Source organism: Lagenorhynchus albirostris, chromosome 15 (assembly GCF_949774975.1).
Source record: "Lagenorhynchus albirostris chromosome 15, mLagAlb1.1, whole genome shotgun sequence".
In the NCBI taxonomy this organism is placed as follows: domain Eukaryota; kingdom Metazoa; phylum Chordata; class Mammalia; order Artiodactyla; family Delphinidae; genus Lagenorhynchus; species Lagenorhynchus albirostris.
This window is the reverse complement of record NC_083109.1, coordinates 52449075-52466771: the sequence shown is the minus strand read 5'-3', so window position 1 is coordinate 52466771 and position 17697 is coordinate 52449075. Positions and strand designations below refer to the sequence as shown.

The 17697-nt window shown below is 52.0% G+C and overlaps 2 protein-coding genes across 8 annotated transcripts in view; both read left to right on the top strand.

Moving 5' to 3' along the window:
• Window positions 1–3606, top strand: part of CREBBP (CREB binding protein) — a 132272-nt gene extending 128666 nt beyond the window's left edge. For all 7 annotated transcript variants that reach the window (XM_060125005.1, XM_060125006.1, XM_060125003.1 and 4 more), the window contains one exon: window positions 398–3606. In XM_060125005.1, the coding sequence (XP_059980988.1) occupies window positions 398–2554 (2157 nt within the window). In that variant the 3' untranslated portion in view covers window positions 2555–3606. The remainder of the gene's footprint in view (window positions 1–397) is intronic.
• Window positions 3607–13745: 10139 nt separating this feature from the next.
• TRAP1 (TNF receptor associated protein 1) overlaps window positions 13746–17697 on the top strand; it is a 44849-nt gene continuing 40897 nt past the window's right edge. Inside the window, exon 1 of the mRNA XM_060124646.1 lies at window positions 13746–13871. Coding sequence (XP_059980629.1) covers window positions 13796–13871 — 76 coding nt within the window. The 5' untranslated portion in view covers window positions 13746–13795. The remainder of the gene's footprint in view (window positions 13872–17697) is intronic.

Here is a 17697-nt window from a genome sequence, read left to right as displayed (position 1 = left end):
GGAGGGGGCATTATGTTGCCATGGTGCGAGCCCAGGGCCTTCCTCCTGGTGAAGGCCTCTCAGCCCCAGTGCCCGCCCACCGGCTGCCCAGCAGAGCTCTGGGGATGCACCGAGGGCACCCACAGCAGCCCCAGAGCGTAGGGGCCCCAGCCTCGGGGTGCTCACGAAGCCACACACGCTGTGAGCTAGCAGGTTGGGAGAAGGCAGAGGGGCCCCCAGAAGAGGGCAAGTAGGTGGACCGGTGGTCTCTGGAATTTCTGGGCTGTGGAGTGTTCCTGGGAGTGAAGGTTCTGGGGAGCAGACATGTTTGGCATCCATGAGCCTCGTGGGGATGCGGGGGGAGCTGGTGGTCAGGGCCGCATGCTGATGCTGGCTTGTCCCTTGTCCTCACCCGCAGGACTACGACCTCTGCATCAACTGCTACAACACGAAGAGCCACACCCACAAGATGGTGAAGTGGGGGCTGGGCCTGGACGACGAGGGCAGCAGCCAGGGTGAACCACAGTCCAAGAGCCCCCAGGAGTCACGGCGCCTGAGCATCCAGCGCTGCATCCAGTCCCTGGTGCACGCCTGTCAGTGCCGCAACGCCAACTGCTCACTGCCGTCCTGCCAGAAGATGAAGCGGGTGGTGCAGCACACCAAGGGTTGCAAACGCAAGACCAACGGCGGCTGCCCAGTGTGCAAGCAGCTCATTGCCCTCTGCTGCTACCACGCCAAACACTGCCAAGAAAACAAGTGCCCCGTGCCCTTCTGCCTCAACATCAAACACAAGCTCCGCCAGCAGCAGATCCAGCACCGCCTGCAGCAGGCCCAGCTCATGCGCCGGCGGATGGCCACCATGAACACCCGCAACGTGCCTCAGCAGAGCCTGCCTTCCCCTACCTCAGCACCACCCGGGACCCCCACGCAGCAGCCCAGCACGCCCCAGACGCCACAGCCCCCCGCCCAGCCGCAGCCCTCGCCCGTGAACATGTCACCAGCCGGCTTCCCCAGTGTGGCCCGGACTCAGCCCCCCACAACGGTATCCACCGGGAAGCCCACCAACCAGGTGCCAGCCCCACCGCCCCCCGCCCAGCCCCCACCCGCGGCAGTGGAGGCGGCCCGGCAGATCGAGCGGGAGGCCCAGCAGCAGCAGCACCTGTACCGGGTGAACATCAACAACGGCATGCCCCCAGGGCGCACGGGCATGGTGACCCCGGTGAGCCAGATGGCCCCTGTGGGCCTGAATGTGCCCCGACCCAACCAGGTCAGCGGGCCCGTTGTGCCCAACCTGCCACCTGGGCAGTGGCAGCAGGCGCCCATCCCCCAGCAGCAGCCGATGCCAGGCATGCCGAGACCCGTGATGTCCATGCAGGCCCAGCCGGCCGTGGCAGGGCCACGGATGCCCAGCGTGCAACCGCCCCGGAGCATCTCGCCCGGCGCCCTGCAGGACCTGCTTCGGACCCTGAAGTCCCCCAGCTCCCCACAGCAGCAGCAGCAGGTGCTCAACATCCTCAAGTCCAATCCTCAGCTGATGGCAGCTTTCATTAAACAACGCACGGCCAAGTACGTGGCCAGTCAGCCCGGCCTGCAGCCCCAACCTGGCCTGCAGCCTCAGCCCGGCCTGCAGCCCCAGCCCGGCCTGCACCAGCAGCCCAGCCTGCAGAACCTGAATGCCATGCAAGCCGGCGGCCCACGGCCCGGTGTGCCTCCTCAGCAGCCGGCGATGGGCGGCCTGAACCCCCAGGGCCAGGCCCTGAACATCATGAACCCGGGGCACAACCCCAGCATGGCAAGTATGAACCCACAGTACAGAGAGATGCTGCGAAGGCAGCTCCTGCAGCAGCAGCAGCAGCAGCAGCAGCAGCAACAGCAGCAGCAGCAGCAGCAGCAGCAGGGCAGTGCCGGCATGGCCGGGGGCATGGCGGGGCATGGCCAGTTCCAGCAGCCTCAGGGACCCGGAGGCTACCCCGCGGCCATGCAACAGCAGCGGATGCAGCAGCACCTCCCCATCCAGGGCAGCTCCATGGGCCAGATGGCAGCCCAGATGGGACAGCTCAACCAGATGGGGCAGCCTGCGCTGGGCTCAGACAGCACGCCCAACATCCAGCAGGCCCTGCAACAGCGGATTCTGCAGCAGCAGCAGATGAAGCAGCAGATCGGGTCCCCGGGCCAGCCGAACCCCATGAGCCCCCAGCAGCACATGCTCTCAGGACAGCCGCAGGCCTCGCACCTCCCCGGCCAGCAGATGGCCACGTCCCTCAGTAGCCAGGTGCGGTCTCCGGCCCCTGTCCAGTCTCCACGGCCCCAGTCCCAGCCTCCACATTCCAGCCCGTCGCCACGGATACAGCCCCAGCCTTCACCACACCACGTCTCGCCCCAGACTGGTTCCCCCCACCCAGGACTCGCAGTCACCATGGCCAGCTCCATAGATCAGGGACACTTGGGGAATCCCGAACAGAGTGCAATGCTCCCCCAGCTGAACACCCCCAACAGGAGTGCGTTGTCCAATGAGCTGTCCCTGGTCGGCGACACCACGGGAGACACCCTAGAAAAGTTTGTGGAGGGTTTGTAGCATTGTGAGAGCATCACTTGTTTTTTTTTCCCTTTCATGTTCTTGGACCTTTTGTACTGAAATCCAGGCATCTGGGCTCTTTTTATTCCTAGATGGAACTGCTACTTCCAAGCCGTGGAAGGGTAGATTGCTGTTTAAAGAAACAATACAAAGAATATATTTTTTTGTTAAAAACCAGTTGATTTAAATATCTGGTCTCTCTCTCTTTTTTTTCGTTTTTTGTTTTTTGTTTTGGGGGGAGGGGGGTTTTGTTTGGATTCTTTTTGTCGTCATTGCTGGTGACTCATGCCTTTTTTTAACGGGAAAAACAAGTTCATTATATTCATATTTTTTATTTGTATTTTCAAGACTTTAAACATTTATGTTTAAAAGTGAGAAGAAAAATAATATTCAGAAACTGATTCCTGAAATAATGCAAGCTTATAATGTATCCCGATAACTTTCTGACGTTGCGGGAAGATTTTTTCTATAGTGAACTCTGTGGGCGTCTCCAAGTATTACCCCTGGATGATAGGAATTGGCTCCTGAGCGCACACACGTACACACCCACACACACATCTATCTATACATACTGGCTTAAGCCAGACTCTTGTCTTGCAGATGTAGAAATTGTTGCTTTGTTTCTCTGATAAAACTGGTTTTAGACAAAAAATAGGGATGATCATTCTCTTAGACCATGCTAATGTTAATAGAGAAGAAGCATTCTTTTCTTTCTTCTATGTGAAACTTGAAATGAGGAAAAGCAATTCTAGTGTAAATCATGCAAGCGCTATAATTACTATAAATAAGAAAATTCAAGAAGATTCAATCACTGTATAGAATGGTAAAGTACCAACTCATTTCTTATATCATATTGTTAAATAAACTGTGTGCAACAGACAAAAAGGGTGGTCCTTGAATTCATGTACATGGTGTTAACACTTCGTGTTCCAGCTCTTTTGTTATGAAAATGCTGTTTTCAACATTGTATTTGGACTATGCATGTGTTTTTTCCCCCATTGTATATAAAGTACCGCTTAAAATTGATATAAATTACTGAAGTTTTTAACATGTATTCTGTTCTTTAAGATCCCTGTAAGAATGTTTAAGGTTTTTATTTATTTATATATATTTTTGGAGTCTGTTCTTTGTAAGACATGATTCTGATTGTTTGCTCACAGAGGAGAGGTGGGGGCCGCGGTCCTGTTGGCCGGGGCGGGGGGTGGGGGTGGCAGCTGAGCTCAGCCAAGGCCTGGAGGGCCCTCCTTTGCTGCTCATTGAAGAACCTCACCCAGAGCCGGGGACACAAGCGGCCCTGAAACAGCACTTTGTCGCCTGTCCACACTCCCCATCTTAGCCACCCCCACCCCATCCCTGCTCCTACATGCCAATCCCAGAATTGATGCAAAGGGTGTTCCGGGGACTAGAGGGGGTTCCTGGCCTGCCCCCAAATCCTGGTTCAGTGAGGGAGGATGCTGCCACGGCCTCTGACGCTGGGCTGGGCAGATGCAGCTCCAGCCCTGCCTTCTCCAACTTTCTCTAGAAACAGCGAGGTGCTGCCCTGGGGGCCGCTGGGGGAACGATGTGGGACACTGGCCACCAGCCCTGCTGGGATGAGAAGAGGCCTCCAGCTTCGAGCAACACCTGTACTCGGCCAGCTGGTCCACCCCTCCTCTCTGAGTCCAATTCCAGGGGCCCTTAACTGAGGGGGTGACACTCGAGGTCCTGAATGCTATAACAATGACATCTATGAGACAGACCACCGCCAGGAGAGCTGACATTCATTCTTTGGTCTGTGCACCCCCTCCCAGGGCACAGGCAAGTGGAGTCCTGTTTCATTCCCCTGTCCCCCAACCAAGGGTGGTCTCAACCGAGGGGTTGTGATGTCAGGCTTAGAAATGACAGCCCAAATAGCTTTCCTTTTGACCCTGTATTCACAGAAATCTTTTCAAAACACTTGAACTGGGAATTTAAATTTGAGGAAACTCTTAAGAAATTAGTTGTAACACAGGGCTTCGAATCTTGTTCTAATGTTGTAGATTTAGCCAGGTAAGACTAACACCACCGTCTCACCACCAACCAACCCCCATCCCTACCCATCCCCAAAGGGAAGCGGGGTCAGGCCCTCCATGGCCACATGCCATCCTCACTTAACGTGCTCAAGTCCCACGTCCGTGACCCTTTTCCCGGTCGCCTTCTGCACTGATGGGAAAGCCCTGGACTGAGTCTGTTCAGACAAGAAGTGTGAGCTGTCTGGGCCCTGGAGAAGCAGCTCCAGGTCCACACTTCGGATGTGCAGCCCTTTTAACCTGGCCAATGGGGAGTCTCTTTCAGGTCATCCCAGAATCCAAAAGTGTGCCAACCTCATCCTCTTGGAGTCCTATGCAATCTTGTTGCCAAAGGATGCAGCCAAGGGTGTGGGCTGGATGCTAACCTGGCACTTGACGTAAGGAAGTTTCTGTGAGAGCTGGAAAGCCCCGACGCGGTGTCTCACATGCTGTCTACTTAGGAGGAGAAAAAAGTCCTATATTTGTGATCAAAAAGAGGAAACTTCTGGGGCTTCCCTCGTGGTGCAGTGGTTGAGAATCCACCTGCCAATGCAGGGGACACGGGTTCAAGCCCTGGTCTCGGAAGATCCTACATGCCGCAGAGCAGCTAAGCCCGTGTGCCACAACTACTGAGCCCACGTGCTACAACTACTGAAGCCCACACAACTAGAGCCTGTGCTCCACAACAAGAGAAGCCACCACAATGAGAAGCCCACACACTGCAACAAAGAGTAGCCCCCACTCACCACAACTAGAGAAAGCCTGTGTGCAGCAACGAAGACCCAATGCAGCCAAAAATAAATAAAATTTAAATATTTTTTAAAAAATTAAAAAAAAAAGAATCCGCCTGCCAACGCAGGGGACACAGTTTCAAGCCCTGGTCCAGGAAGATCCCACATGCTGCGAAGCAGCTAAGCCCAGGTGCCGCAACTACTGAGCCTGCACTCTAGAGCCCGCGAGCCACAACTACTGAGCCCACGTGCCTAGAGCCCATGCTCCACAACAAAAAGAAGCCACCACAGTGAGAAGCCTGCGCACCACAACGAAGAGTAGCTCCTGCTCACCACAGCTAGAGAAAGCCCACGTGCAGCAACGAAGACCCAACGCAGCCAAAAATAAAAAAATAAACATTAAAAAAAAAAAAAAGGCAACTTCTGCCATGAATAAAGTTGCCTGAAATTCTGGGGGACAAAAAAGAGGAAACTTGAAATATGCTGGTGTTTATAATAAAAGCTGGTAAAACTGCTTGGATTCAAAGATGGTTCCAGTTGGCTAACAAGCCGTAGAATTAGCTTAGCAGCCAGTCATAAGATAAAGGGGTTCAGCTGATTTTGTCTAGTGCACGTGTTTGATTATGTTTTTGAGAATTCAGTGTGTTAAAAACATGAGTCGGGGCTTCCCTGGTGGCACAGTGGTTGAGAGTCCACCTGCCGATGCAGGGGACACGGGTTCGTGCCCCGGTCCGGGAAGATCCCACATGCCGCGGAGCGGCTGTGCCCGTGAGCCATGGCCGCTAAGCCTGCGCGTCCGGAGTCTGTACTCTGCAATGGGAGAGGCCACAACAGTGAGAGGCCCGTGTGCTGCAAAAAAAACAAAAAACAAAAAAACAGGAGTCGGCTGCAATGGCTGCGTAACACGAGGTGAAGAGGCTTCTAAGATCTCAGGCTGAAGACATGCAACTTTTGACTGCTGTAAAGTGGAACCAAAAGATTTCATTTGAGCCAAAATGTGCTTTTAGAACTGCATGAGAAAATAAGCTACTCTGAAAAAGGAAAGAAGCTGAATATGGGTGGCAGACAGGGAGAAGCCAGGAAGTCCTTGACACAAGGCCAGTGCTGGGAAGTAGACACTGTGGTGGTGCCACCTCAGCAGGTGGATGGTGCAGGAGCGCGTGGGGCTGGGGCCAGTGTCCACCTGGGATCATAAAGCCACACGGCACCTTCCCAGGGCATCCCGTGTTCACTGCAAAATCAAGAGCAGGGAAACGGGTCAGTCATGAGATACTAACATAAGTGAATGTAGCACCCAGGCTGACAATGACAAGGCTGAGGGACCCTGATGAGAAGCTGAGGATGCAAATGGTGCTTCCAACGAGCTCGTGCCTTTCCATAGAGGATGGACTCAGATCCACTGACTGTGATATGACTGAAGTTACTTCACTAAACTGAAAGATTCAAAGGGTGTTGACAGCTTAGAACACCTTAGGAAGTGGTATAAAAGTCAGGGGGTCAGGAAGAGACCTTGGAGTGAGAGACCAGGTCATAGCAAGTGTGGGCCAGAGGTGCCTGTGAGGTGGGGTCAGTGACGGCACCAGGGCCTTGGCCGTGGCTGTGAGCAAGCTCTTCTGCCTTCCTGGCCTCGTGAAAGGTAGTGATACCAGGTAACAAGTGCTGTTTAAACGCATGTCCACCCCTCTGCCCAGCCATGAGGTGGGAGAACAGAGGGACCGACTTACCTGAATTCATGAGCACCAAGGGCTGACATGGGCCGCTGGCCCCAACCACACTCTCCCCTTTCGTTCGAGAGGAGCTTTTCCTCCAGCCCTGAAAACCCTCCCACACGCCTGCCTCCCCTCCTATTCCACAGGTTCCCCTTGAGCCCACTTTGGGGTACCCTGGCAAAGCAGGGGTGTTGCAGTACATTGTAGCCCCTTGAACACGGCAGACAGTGGTATGTGGTAACCAGGTCCTCACAAAGGACTGTGTGGGCCTGAGCTTGCCTGTGTCTGGTGCCCACTGGCTCACTTCGGCATCAGAGAAGAAATGTTGACAGTGTTGGTCAACTGTAGTGGCCACAGCTCCCAGCTCCTAGTGTAGATGACCCTAACCCACCTCCCACCCAACTCCTAGAGAGCGCTTAGTGATGGAAATGGGGTTTATCGTCTGATCATGGGTCCCACGGCTCTGGACCAGCAACAATAAATCCTCTTATTAACGTTTTTCTTTTTTTGGCCACACCGCATGGCTGGTGGGATCTTAGTTCCCCCAACCAGGGATTGAACCCCGGGCCCTCAGCAGTGAGAGCACAGATTTCTAACCACTGGACTGCCAGGGAATTCACTAAATTTTTTTAAATGATATATAGGCATAACAATGATATGGATCCAATAACTGATCCTCAAGGGAGATGGTGATGTTTAGGGAATGTTGCAAGTGAGGGTGAGGACCCTGCATCCACAAGTCCCTCAGGAAAATGTCCAGAAAGGACACCCTTGGAAAGGATGGCAAGGGGTGTGCCGGGGTCCCTGTGCCTGGACCCTTCCTTGTCCTCTCTGAGCCCACCCTGGGCCCCTCACATCTTGGCACAGGGTCGAGGCCCACAGAAGAGGGAGGGTTGCTTCCTGTGCTGCTGCATGGGGAGGGGTGTCTACTGACAGAGGGAGAGCCTTGGGGACCAAATGCTGGCATCGCAGCTGTGCTCCCAAAGTCAGATGTAGAGAGGGCCAGGGAAGCAAGGGGTCCTAGGGGCCATGCAGGAGGCACTCAGAGCTAACAGGAGCTCAGCAGCCAGAATTGGGGTCACCAGTGAGAGCGAGGCCTCCGCAGGCAAGAGCACAGGGGACCCTCGGGTTCCCCACCCTCCGGACACTTAAGTTCTGAGCTGTGGTTTCCTGGGTGAGGAGCAGGGGTCCTCGTGTGGGAAGAGGGCATTGAATGTCAGAAGTGGCAGGAAAGACGTGGGTGGCACCAAGCTGAGGCCCCTTTCCGTCTGGAACGAGCAGCTTCAGGTCTCCTGATGCACACCTGCTGCTTCCAGCTGATGTTCAGAGAAGCACGGAGCCTGTCCCCTCAGCAAGTGTTTATCGATCAGCTCCTGGGCGGTGACATGCAGCCCTGGGAGAACTCAATCAACAGAGGCACGTCCTGGAGGAAGGTGCTGGGGCTCAAAGCCGGGGCACTGTGCCCTGTTGGTGCAGGAAACGAAGCATCTCTTCGTCAGGCCGAGGATCGAGGATCGCAGGCTGCTCCACGGTTCAGGAAGCACACGATCCTCCACCGCCATGTGCCCTCAGGACTGTGCTTCCTTCTCAAGGTTAACGTGCATGCGGATTGATTAGCTGGGATCTTGCCAACATCCTGATTCTGTAGAACTGAGGCCAGTGGGGGTGAGGGCAGGGGTGATGTGCCGAGATTCCGTGTTTCTAACAAGCTCCCAGGTGAGGCTGCTGCTGCCGGCCCTCATCTGCTTTGAGTAGCCAGGCTGCATGGGACCAAGAGCAGACCATCTTGACTGGAAAACTGCCTCAGTCTTAATGTTCATGATAAAACATGGGTGTGGGGAGAGGGGGTTTGGGCGAGTGGTTCTCGCCTGGGGTCCCCTAGACAGGACAGGAGTCCAGGCAGAACCGAGGCTGTGGGCAGCCCCAGTGGGCTGAAAGCCCTGAGTTACCTGGAAAGGGCATCCCCACCGTTTTGTCTGATGCAGGGAGGCATCCTGGCTGTGAAGTGCATTTGTAAAAAAATGCGGATTGTGAAGCAAACAAAGAAGCAGGAGGGGCGCCTTGCCCCCCAGCCAGTTTCCAGGCCATGTGATCACACTGCGGCCTGTTCTTTGGCTCCTGGGGAGTGAGTGCCAGGGTCAGTCTGTCCCTCCTGTTTCCTGAACTGCAGGCACAGCACTCGCCACTCAGACGAGCCCCAGTGATGCTGATGGACAACAACCTCCTCCGCCCTGTGCCTGTGCCAAGAGAGGCTGCCCTAGGAGTCAGGGAAAATGGCCAATGGTCTGCATCTCCACCTGTCCTCTGATCCCCCGTTGGACCAGAGAATCCTGACTGAGGGAACCCTCTTCACACCTGAGGAGATGCAGTCTCTGCGAGGAGAATTTTGCAAAAGCTGCTCACCTACCAGGTGGGGCCTGATACCAGGTGTTGCTCAGGACACCATCTAGGCAGGGCTCTGTCTGGAGTAGAGGCCCAGGGTGCCCAGGCAAAGGGCCAGTCCTCCAGGGAGGCAGGGCCTTGTCAGCACAGAGCAGGCATTGAAGGAGGGGACCCTGCAGCCACCAGGAAGCCATGCCAAGCAGGGAAAGAGGCCTCCCAGCAGGCAAAGCCTCCCACACAGCCACTCCGTTTCCTCCAAGCGTCGCATGAGAATGGCAGCTCTAGGAAGTACAGGGCCATCAGCTTGGCCCAGGCACACGCGTGCACGTGCATGCCAGCACGCATAGAACAGAGCTGCCTTTCACCCTGTGGAGTCTCTCGGGCAAACTCATTCTCACTTGTCTTTCTCGTAAGCAATAGACGCGGTAGACTTGAGGTTTGGTGGACATTTTTTATTCCTAAAATGATGTCATCCACAAGCTGGGAAAAAATTGTGATCTCAGCTCTTTGCCAGGACAGAATGCACCTTTGAACACATGCCCTCAGGGCTAGTTCGCCGAGTGGTATCTCCCAGCGGAAGTTTCCAGGAAGAAATGCAAGAGTGGAGGTTGCTGCCTTCCCCAGAGCCAGTCACTCAGAGGAGGCCCCACCAGAGATACTTCGTGGTTGTCCAGATTCAACTGTCTTAGGTTCATCACGCTGGACAGGGAGACTGGGAGCCCACCAGGATGGCCCCTCCTGCAGGGGCACAGGCAGTGTTCACGGTGGAAGGGCCCCATAGAACAGGGGATTGCTAAGGGCCACCCACTTAGTGGGTGGCCACGGAGCCCCATAGAGGGGGCTGGACTGACTGCTGATGCTGTAGGGGAAGAAAAAGGAGACCTCGGGTCCATTCACCCCTCAAAGTTGTGGGGGTTTGTGGAATCAGCCTGTGACATTCCCAGTGTCCTTGATGGTAAAATTAAAAGTGGCCACTGGCAAAGTAGAATGAGCCCTTTGGAGAAAAAGCCTCAGAGTCATCCAGTGAAATTAGAAATGTCCTAGTGAGTTCCAGGCCAGGTCCTGCTAAGTGGCTGCACCTGCCTCCATGAAGGACCACAGGTCTTGCTTCTGGCGGAATCCCACCATCAGCATGTGTGCCAGTGGGGGTCAAATGGAGCCGTGCTGCCTTGGGCAGGTCTCTCAAGTTGGGAGGATTGACCTTTGTCAAACATACTGAGATAGCTGTCAAGCGAATCAGCAAAATACTAGGTTTCTGAGTTCCAATCCATGCTGAGTTGGCATGAAAGTACTGCAAATGATGAAAAGCACTTTAAGGAATGCACAAATCCCTGTGCAGGTACCACCGGGCCATTAGTGCTTCTCTGAATTTGAACGTTTTGATGCCTCAGAAACCCAGGGAGAGGTACTGTTTCTGAGGCTTCGGTCAGAGGCCTCCAAGCTGCAGCTGCCCTTGTCCCAGACGGGGCTGTACAGGTCTGTGCCTGCTGGAGGAAATCCTTGCCCCTAAGGCCCGAACACTAAGACAATTATAGAATAGCTTTCAGACTACACCCGGGGTCTGCAGGACTGTCTGGGAGTTCCTCTCCTCACCTCCCACTCCCATATTCTAGCTTCAAAAAGGAATCTGCCTTATAAAAGGATCCATGAAATTGAGAAAAAAATTTCATCATCACTGGGACCTTTCCGGGCCAAGAAGTAACCGACAGCCATGAGCCTTTCCTCCTCTGGGAACTCCCAGGATGTTGCATGATGAAGGGAGAAGCTTGCCCAGAAGTTGGTGCTTTGAACAAAGAAATGAAGAAAAAGGGAGGCAGTCAAATTAGATTTTTCTTTGCAGTAGGCATATTTTTTAAATTGTGGTAAAATATACACAAAATTTCAATCTTTCCTTTTTTGCGGGGCTGCGTTAGGTCTTCATTGCTGTACATGGGCTTTCTGGCTTTCTCTAGTTGCGGCGAGCGGCGGCTGTACTTCACTGCGGTGCGCGGGCTTCTCATTGTGGTGGCTTCTCTTGTTGTGGAGCACAGGCTCTAGAGCGCAGGCTCAGTAGTTGTGGCGCACAGGCTTTGTTGCTCCGCGGCATGTGGGATCTTCCCGGGCCAGGGATCTAACCCGTGTCCCCTGCATTGGCAGGTGGATTCTTTACCACTGTGCCACCAGGGAAGTTCCTCAATCATTTTTAAGGGTATCAAATACATTCATACTGTTGTGCAGCCATCACCATCATCCTCTCCAGAACTCTATTCATTTTGCAAAACTGAAACTCTGTCCCCATTAAATACTAACTTCTCAGTCCCCCTCCCTCAGCCCCTGGCACCTACCATGCTACTTTCTGTCTCTATGAATTTGACTACTCTAACTACCTGATGTCAGTGGAATCATACACTATCTGTCTTTTTGTGACTGGCTTATTTTACTTAGCATGATGTCCTCAAGGTTCATCCACGTTGTAGCATGTGTCAGAATTTCCTTCCTTTCTAAGTCTGAATAATATTCCATTGCATGTATATACCATGTTTTGTTTATCCATTCATCCATCAATGGACACTTGGGTTGCTTCTACCTTCTGGCTATTGTGAATAATGCAGCAGGCATTTTTCATGGCTGTCAGCTTACCCCCAGGGGAAGGCAGTGACTTCTGCAAAAGGAATGGGCAGCTTCATAGTGGCCACAGTGGTGGCTGGGAGATCCAGGGGGTATCCCCCTCCCTTCCCCTCCTCTGTTTCTCTCTCTGCTCTCCCCAAGCAACTCCCTGCCAGTCTCGATTAATTCAACTCAAGTACTCTATTCATTCTTTCCCTTCTTCCATTTTCCTTGTCTGCATAGGGCCTGAAATCTTCTCATGACCCCCTCAAGATTCGCTTGGATCCCTGGGCACTTTAAAAAGCCACAGTTCCTTGGGCTACCAGGGGACCCAATATCACAAAGATCTGTGGCTGAGGTTATGTCTCTGAAGGCCACAGACTGAGAGAGGACAGAAGGGTCCTAGTAGCCCCCACCCACCGCCATCCTTCACTGAAGCCTAGGTTTCCCTCCTCCCTTTGCCAAATACTATTTCCTCTTCCTGTAATAAGAGGGCTCCCCAAGCTAGATCTATTGCCCCATAGACCAATGTGTCAGCTCTTACAAAAGAGATGATTTCCTGAGTGGAGTGAACACCACATGAAATGTGAGGCTGAGACCCCTCAATTCAGCAGTATCCTGGGAACACTATACCTGGGACTAGCTCATGTGTCTGGAGTATCGTGAAGGAGGGAGGGATGTGGGGGTAAGGTTATGCAGGGTTTGGAGGCCGAGGCAGAAGGGGTTTGGAATTGATTATATGCAGGGAAACCACTGGAGGACCCTGACTGAGGAGTGTGTATGATCAGCTGCTGTGCAGAGAATGGGGAGCCAGTTAGGAGGCTGATGGAGTCTTCCAGGTGAGAGAACTCCTGCTCTTCCATCCAAATCTGCCCACCTCTTTTACATTACTTAAGCCTGGAACTTGGGGATCATCCATACCACTTTCGACCTGCAAGTGTTCCCTGTCACACCCCCTCCCGTGGCCCCAGCTATGTCCAGGTCCCACTGGGGGACACTCTCCTGGCTCCTGTTCTTAGCAGATCCTGTCACAATCTCGAGTAACCCATTTGTGTGCAATTATTTGATCGTGGCAGCAAGTCTTCAGTGTGCCTCATAATCATCTAGGGGGCTGCCTGAGCCTCACTTCAGGCGGTGCCGGAGAATCTGCATTTTACGTGGTTTGGAACTCTGTGAGAAAGGAAGTTGATAGTCCGAGTCTCCAACCAGACTCTTACCTCCAGGAAGGCGAGAGAATTGGAATGATGAATAAGCCCAGTCTTGCTGGTGGGAGTTGGCTCCCAAGTTTTGGTGTAGACAAGTCAAGCCTGAAATTCTCCCTTTTACTCTCTTTAGCTATTTGGCTTGTCTTGGTTTGGAGAGACTGACTTCCATTGGTCTGGACCGTTGGCCCCGAGACTTATATAAAGACCCTGGAGATGTTATCTGCTTCTGCCCCGGCGTCGCCTTTTCACACGCTGCTAGGTGGATGTTAACATCTGCCCCATTTCTGGGATGCACAAACCGAGGACCAGCTGGCGGCGGACAAGTGCCCCGGCGGCTCGGCGCACACGGCCGTCGCCCTTGACAACGCGGCACAAGGTCACGGAGGTCCCGCCCCCAGGTCCGGCTGCCCCCGCGCGGCCAGACCGCGCCCGGACCGCGCCCGAGCCCGAGCCACAGAGGGCCCCGCCCACCCGCCGGCGCAGGCAGCGGGCCGGGCAGCCGGGCGCGCGCTGTGACGTCACCACGCCGCGCCCGAATAAGGCCCCGCCCCGGCCTCGCCCCCGGCACGCTTGGCTTCTGTGGGCGCCGAGGAGGACACACATGGCTCGCGAGCTGCGGACGCTGCTGCTGTGGGGCTGCCGCCTGCGGGCCCCGGCGCTGGCGGTCGCCCGGGGAGGTGAGGGCGACCGGGCAAGACGGGTGGAAAGCGAGTGGGGACGGGCACGCGCGGAGCCTTCGGGGTCCCGAGGCCCTTTTCTACGTGGGAGGCGCGGTGACGGCTCTTCCGTGCTCGGCTTGGGAGATTTTTGTGAGGTTTACGCGTCCAACGCGCTGCGAGCGGCGAACGCTGAGCCCTCGGTACGTTCTGGTGTCACCTGGCTCGGCTCCGCGCCAGGCTGCCGGGTTTCCCCAGAGGTGACGGGGTTGAGCCCGGGCCCGCGTGACTGCAGCAGAGGCTTCTCTCCAACGAGCTCCTCGGGCCGGGTTGAGGCGGAGGGGTCGCGGGCTCCTCGTTCCTGGAGCCGAAGGCACTTTCGGGAAGTTGAAATCGAAGGGCGCGTGTGCGCTGGGAAGGGGCTTCACCAGGGTGATTACTTAAGTCCCTTAGTTGTGTTTTTATTCTCCCCCCCCCAAGTTGATTTATACACGAATAACGCATAAGCCACTTGGTCACTCGTTCATTCGACACACACCTGAGTGCCCACTCGGCCCGGCGCGCGGCAGCAAACCAGAGAACCGGCACGCTGGGCTCTCGTGCAGCCCGTGGACCCTGGGTTGTTGCCCGCCGTATCCCTAGGGCCTGGAATTGGTAGGTAGGTGCTCAAATCAGTGTTGAAAAAAAAAGAATGACCGCAGTCTCTGCTCTCACTCCCCACCCCGCAGTAACCACGGGTGAACGTCTTGGCGTTGCTTCCAGGCTCTGTACACTTAGTTACACACATATAAATACACACGTCTGTTTTTACGTAAAAAGGCCTAAACCGTATATACATTGTGCTACAGATTTTTTTTTTAAGCTCTAGAATGGCTTACATATGTTTTCCTGTCAGTATGCACGGGTTTACGGCTTTACAATGGACGCATAGTAGTATTCTGTGTTAGGATGTATCATCATTTACTTAACATTGCCCTATTAGTGGACGTAATAAAGGTTATTTCCAGATTTTTGGGGGGGAGGGGTCATTACAGTGCTGTATAGAATGGGCGAGTATTTAATCCTTGTGTCTATGTGTGGCATTTCTTTAGAATTACAGAGAGTTTTAGAATTGATGGTTCAGAGCCTGTGCCTATTTGAAATGTTAGCTGATATTGCCAAATTGCTGTACAAAAAGGCTTTATCAATTTATATTCTCATTAGCAGGGAATGGGAATTCTCACAGGGAATTCTCATTACTAGTGAGAATGTTTTCATTTGTTTAATGGCCATTTGTATATCTTCTGTGAATTTCCTCTTCATGTCTTTTACGGCTTTTTCTGTTACCTGAGTTTTAAATTTTGGTGTAGTCTCTTTTTAAACAATGATTTTTAAAAATATCATGCATTAGCAGATAAGACAACTGTAGGTTTTATTACCGTTTCTTGTATTCAACATCTTCCTTCCTTTTGGGATTTATTTCCTGTGTTAGCAGAGTATATATATACCCTTGTGTTTGTTTTGCAGAAAAAGTCAATGGGTTGTAAATTTTCTAAGCCCCACCGTGTTTAAAAAGATTTTTATTTTGACCTCATACTTGTAAAGTAGTTTGGCTGGGTGTTGCATTCCAGGTCAAAATAATTTTCCTTCAAAGATTGATATTGCTATGTTGTCTTCCAGCAACTTCGTTAAAGGTGAGCAGTCATATCAGTTTGATTCTTGTGTTTTTTTGTAGCCAACTTGTTTTTTTCCCTGCTCTCTGCAGGTTAAGATTCTTTTCCCATGTTCTGAGATGTTCTGACCATGTGTGTTTGTAATTCATTCTTTGTACCATTCTTATTTTCACGGTTGGCATTGCAAGAACGAGAGCATGCGGCAGCCACAGTAGGACTGTTTGGTGCTTAAGTTAACATCTCATGACTTTTCTGTTCTCTATAAGCTGGAGCCTTTGCTGGAATTTTCTGCCTTGGGGAGTTGTAAGGGGTGGGCAGTCTGCTCCAAAGAAAGTTCACAAGAGTGAGCTTTCTCTGTTGTAGGGCTAAATCATTGCAGGTTTGTGTCATCCTTCAAAACAAGCCCCACCTGAACCCTGTCAACTGCAAACACCCATTTAGTACTAATTATTTTGTTGATTTATTTTGCTTCCTCCCTCTGCTCTCAGTGTGGGGCCCATACTATTTAATTTCTGCCCTTCCACCTCTTGTGCTGCAACCTTCACAAGAATTCAGGCAAATTTCTGGTGTTCTCGGGCTGTTTTTGGGGATGCAAGGAGTAGCACTTGCTGGTCAGATTTCACTCTCTCAGTAAAGCAGCTGTGGGTGTTGCTAATTTAACATGAGGACAAAGGTTTCAATGGTTAACTGCTTAGACCCTGAATGGCAGTGCCGTCTATGTAAACCATGGTCCTGGGGCTTAGGGCTAGCGCCAGAGAAGCATGTGGACAGAGGAGGGATGTGTGGCCAGCTGTCCAGGAGGCAATGGGACACTTGGTTAGGATGAGGGGCCTGAGTTATCTGTGCTGTCTGCAAAAGATCAACCCAAATGTAATAGGTTAGTAAAGACCTTATTAGTTACTGGCTGAGTAATTGATCAGAACTAAGACAAAAGAAAGATCCCCAGGTGTTTTGCTCCCCTCTGGCATGCAGCTTCAAGGGAGGGAGGGAAAAGGGCTGATGAGTAAACACTGAAGGAAAATGACAGTTCTCACTCCCAGATGTCAAATACCAGGTTGTAACAGGACAAAGGAGACTATTAAAGAGGCCAGTGGTGGTGTTTGCTTGTCTGTCTCAAACCAAAGTACTGACTCAGGATCAATGAAAATGTATCCACTTCACTCTCAAGTGAGATACTTTAAGTTGCCAGAGGATTTTCTTGGTTTGGGTTCTTGGTGCCTTCATTGCAGCAGCTAGAATTTTTCTTAAATACCATTCTGCTCAGCCTTGATACAGAACACTAGCCTTTTTTACTAGGAAACTGCTGTTTGCTTCGTCCACGTGGAGACTTACCTATAGTTCCGTAGCTTTTAGTAAAGGTAAATTCCAGGATATTTCTGGAATGGCTGGTTATTTCTGCTAAAACCACTAGGAATTACAAATGATGAAAGTTGTAGCTTGGAGAACCAATGTCTACTTGGGGGCATTATTTCCATCTGCTTTTTGATGCCCAAAGTATAGGTAAATTGAATACAGGTGTAGCTGAGTCATGGATGTAACTAATTTTGAAAGAATGGCTGTTATTTAGCAGCTGTATAATCAAGAAATGTGATTAGAATATTAGAAATTAATTTTGAGATAGGCAAAATGAATGCCATATTTTAAAAGAAAAATCTATATAGCAATACCGTTAAGAACAAAATAGAAGGGTACAAGTCTTCCGAAAGGACCGGGACAGTGAGGGAACCGATGTGTGCTGTGAAGGAGTGAGCAAAGCACTGAAGTTCACATATACCGATATTCCAGCATTTTTAGGAAATGGAGTGCCTGGAAGGATTTTCCATGAAACTTACTTGCAAAGTAGTAAAACATTTCATTTCAACCATTATGATTAGAAGTCTTTCTAAAAGACTTAATCATCAGATGAAACATGACAGAACCTTTCTTTGATTTTTTTCAGGGTCATTATGAATGTTAACTTATGGTCTTCTGTTGTAATACACAGGCCTCTGCAGGACCACTAGGATGTGACGGCTCCTTTGTCTATAAAATGTCCCAAACTGAAACTGCATCCTGAGTATTTCTGTGTTTTTAGCCTCTATTACTCTCATTTTAACTTACCAGGCCTCTGACGCCAGGTTCCCTCCTCCTCTCTGTTTTCAGTTGAGGGTTGGGAAACTGGATCATAAAACTTGTTAGCAACTTTTTTTAAAGGA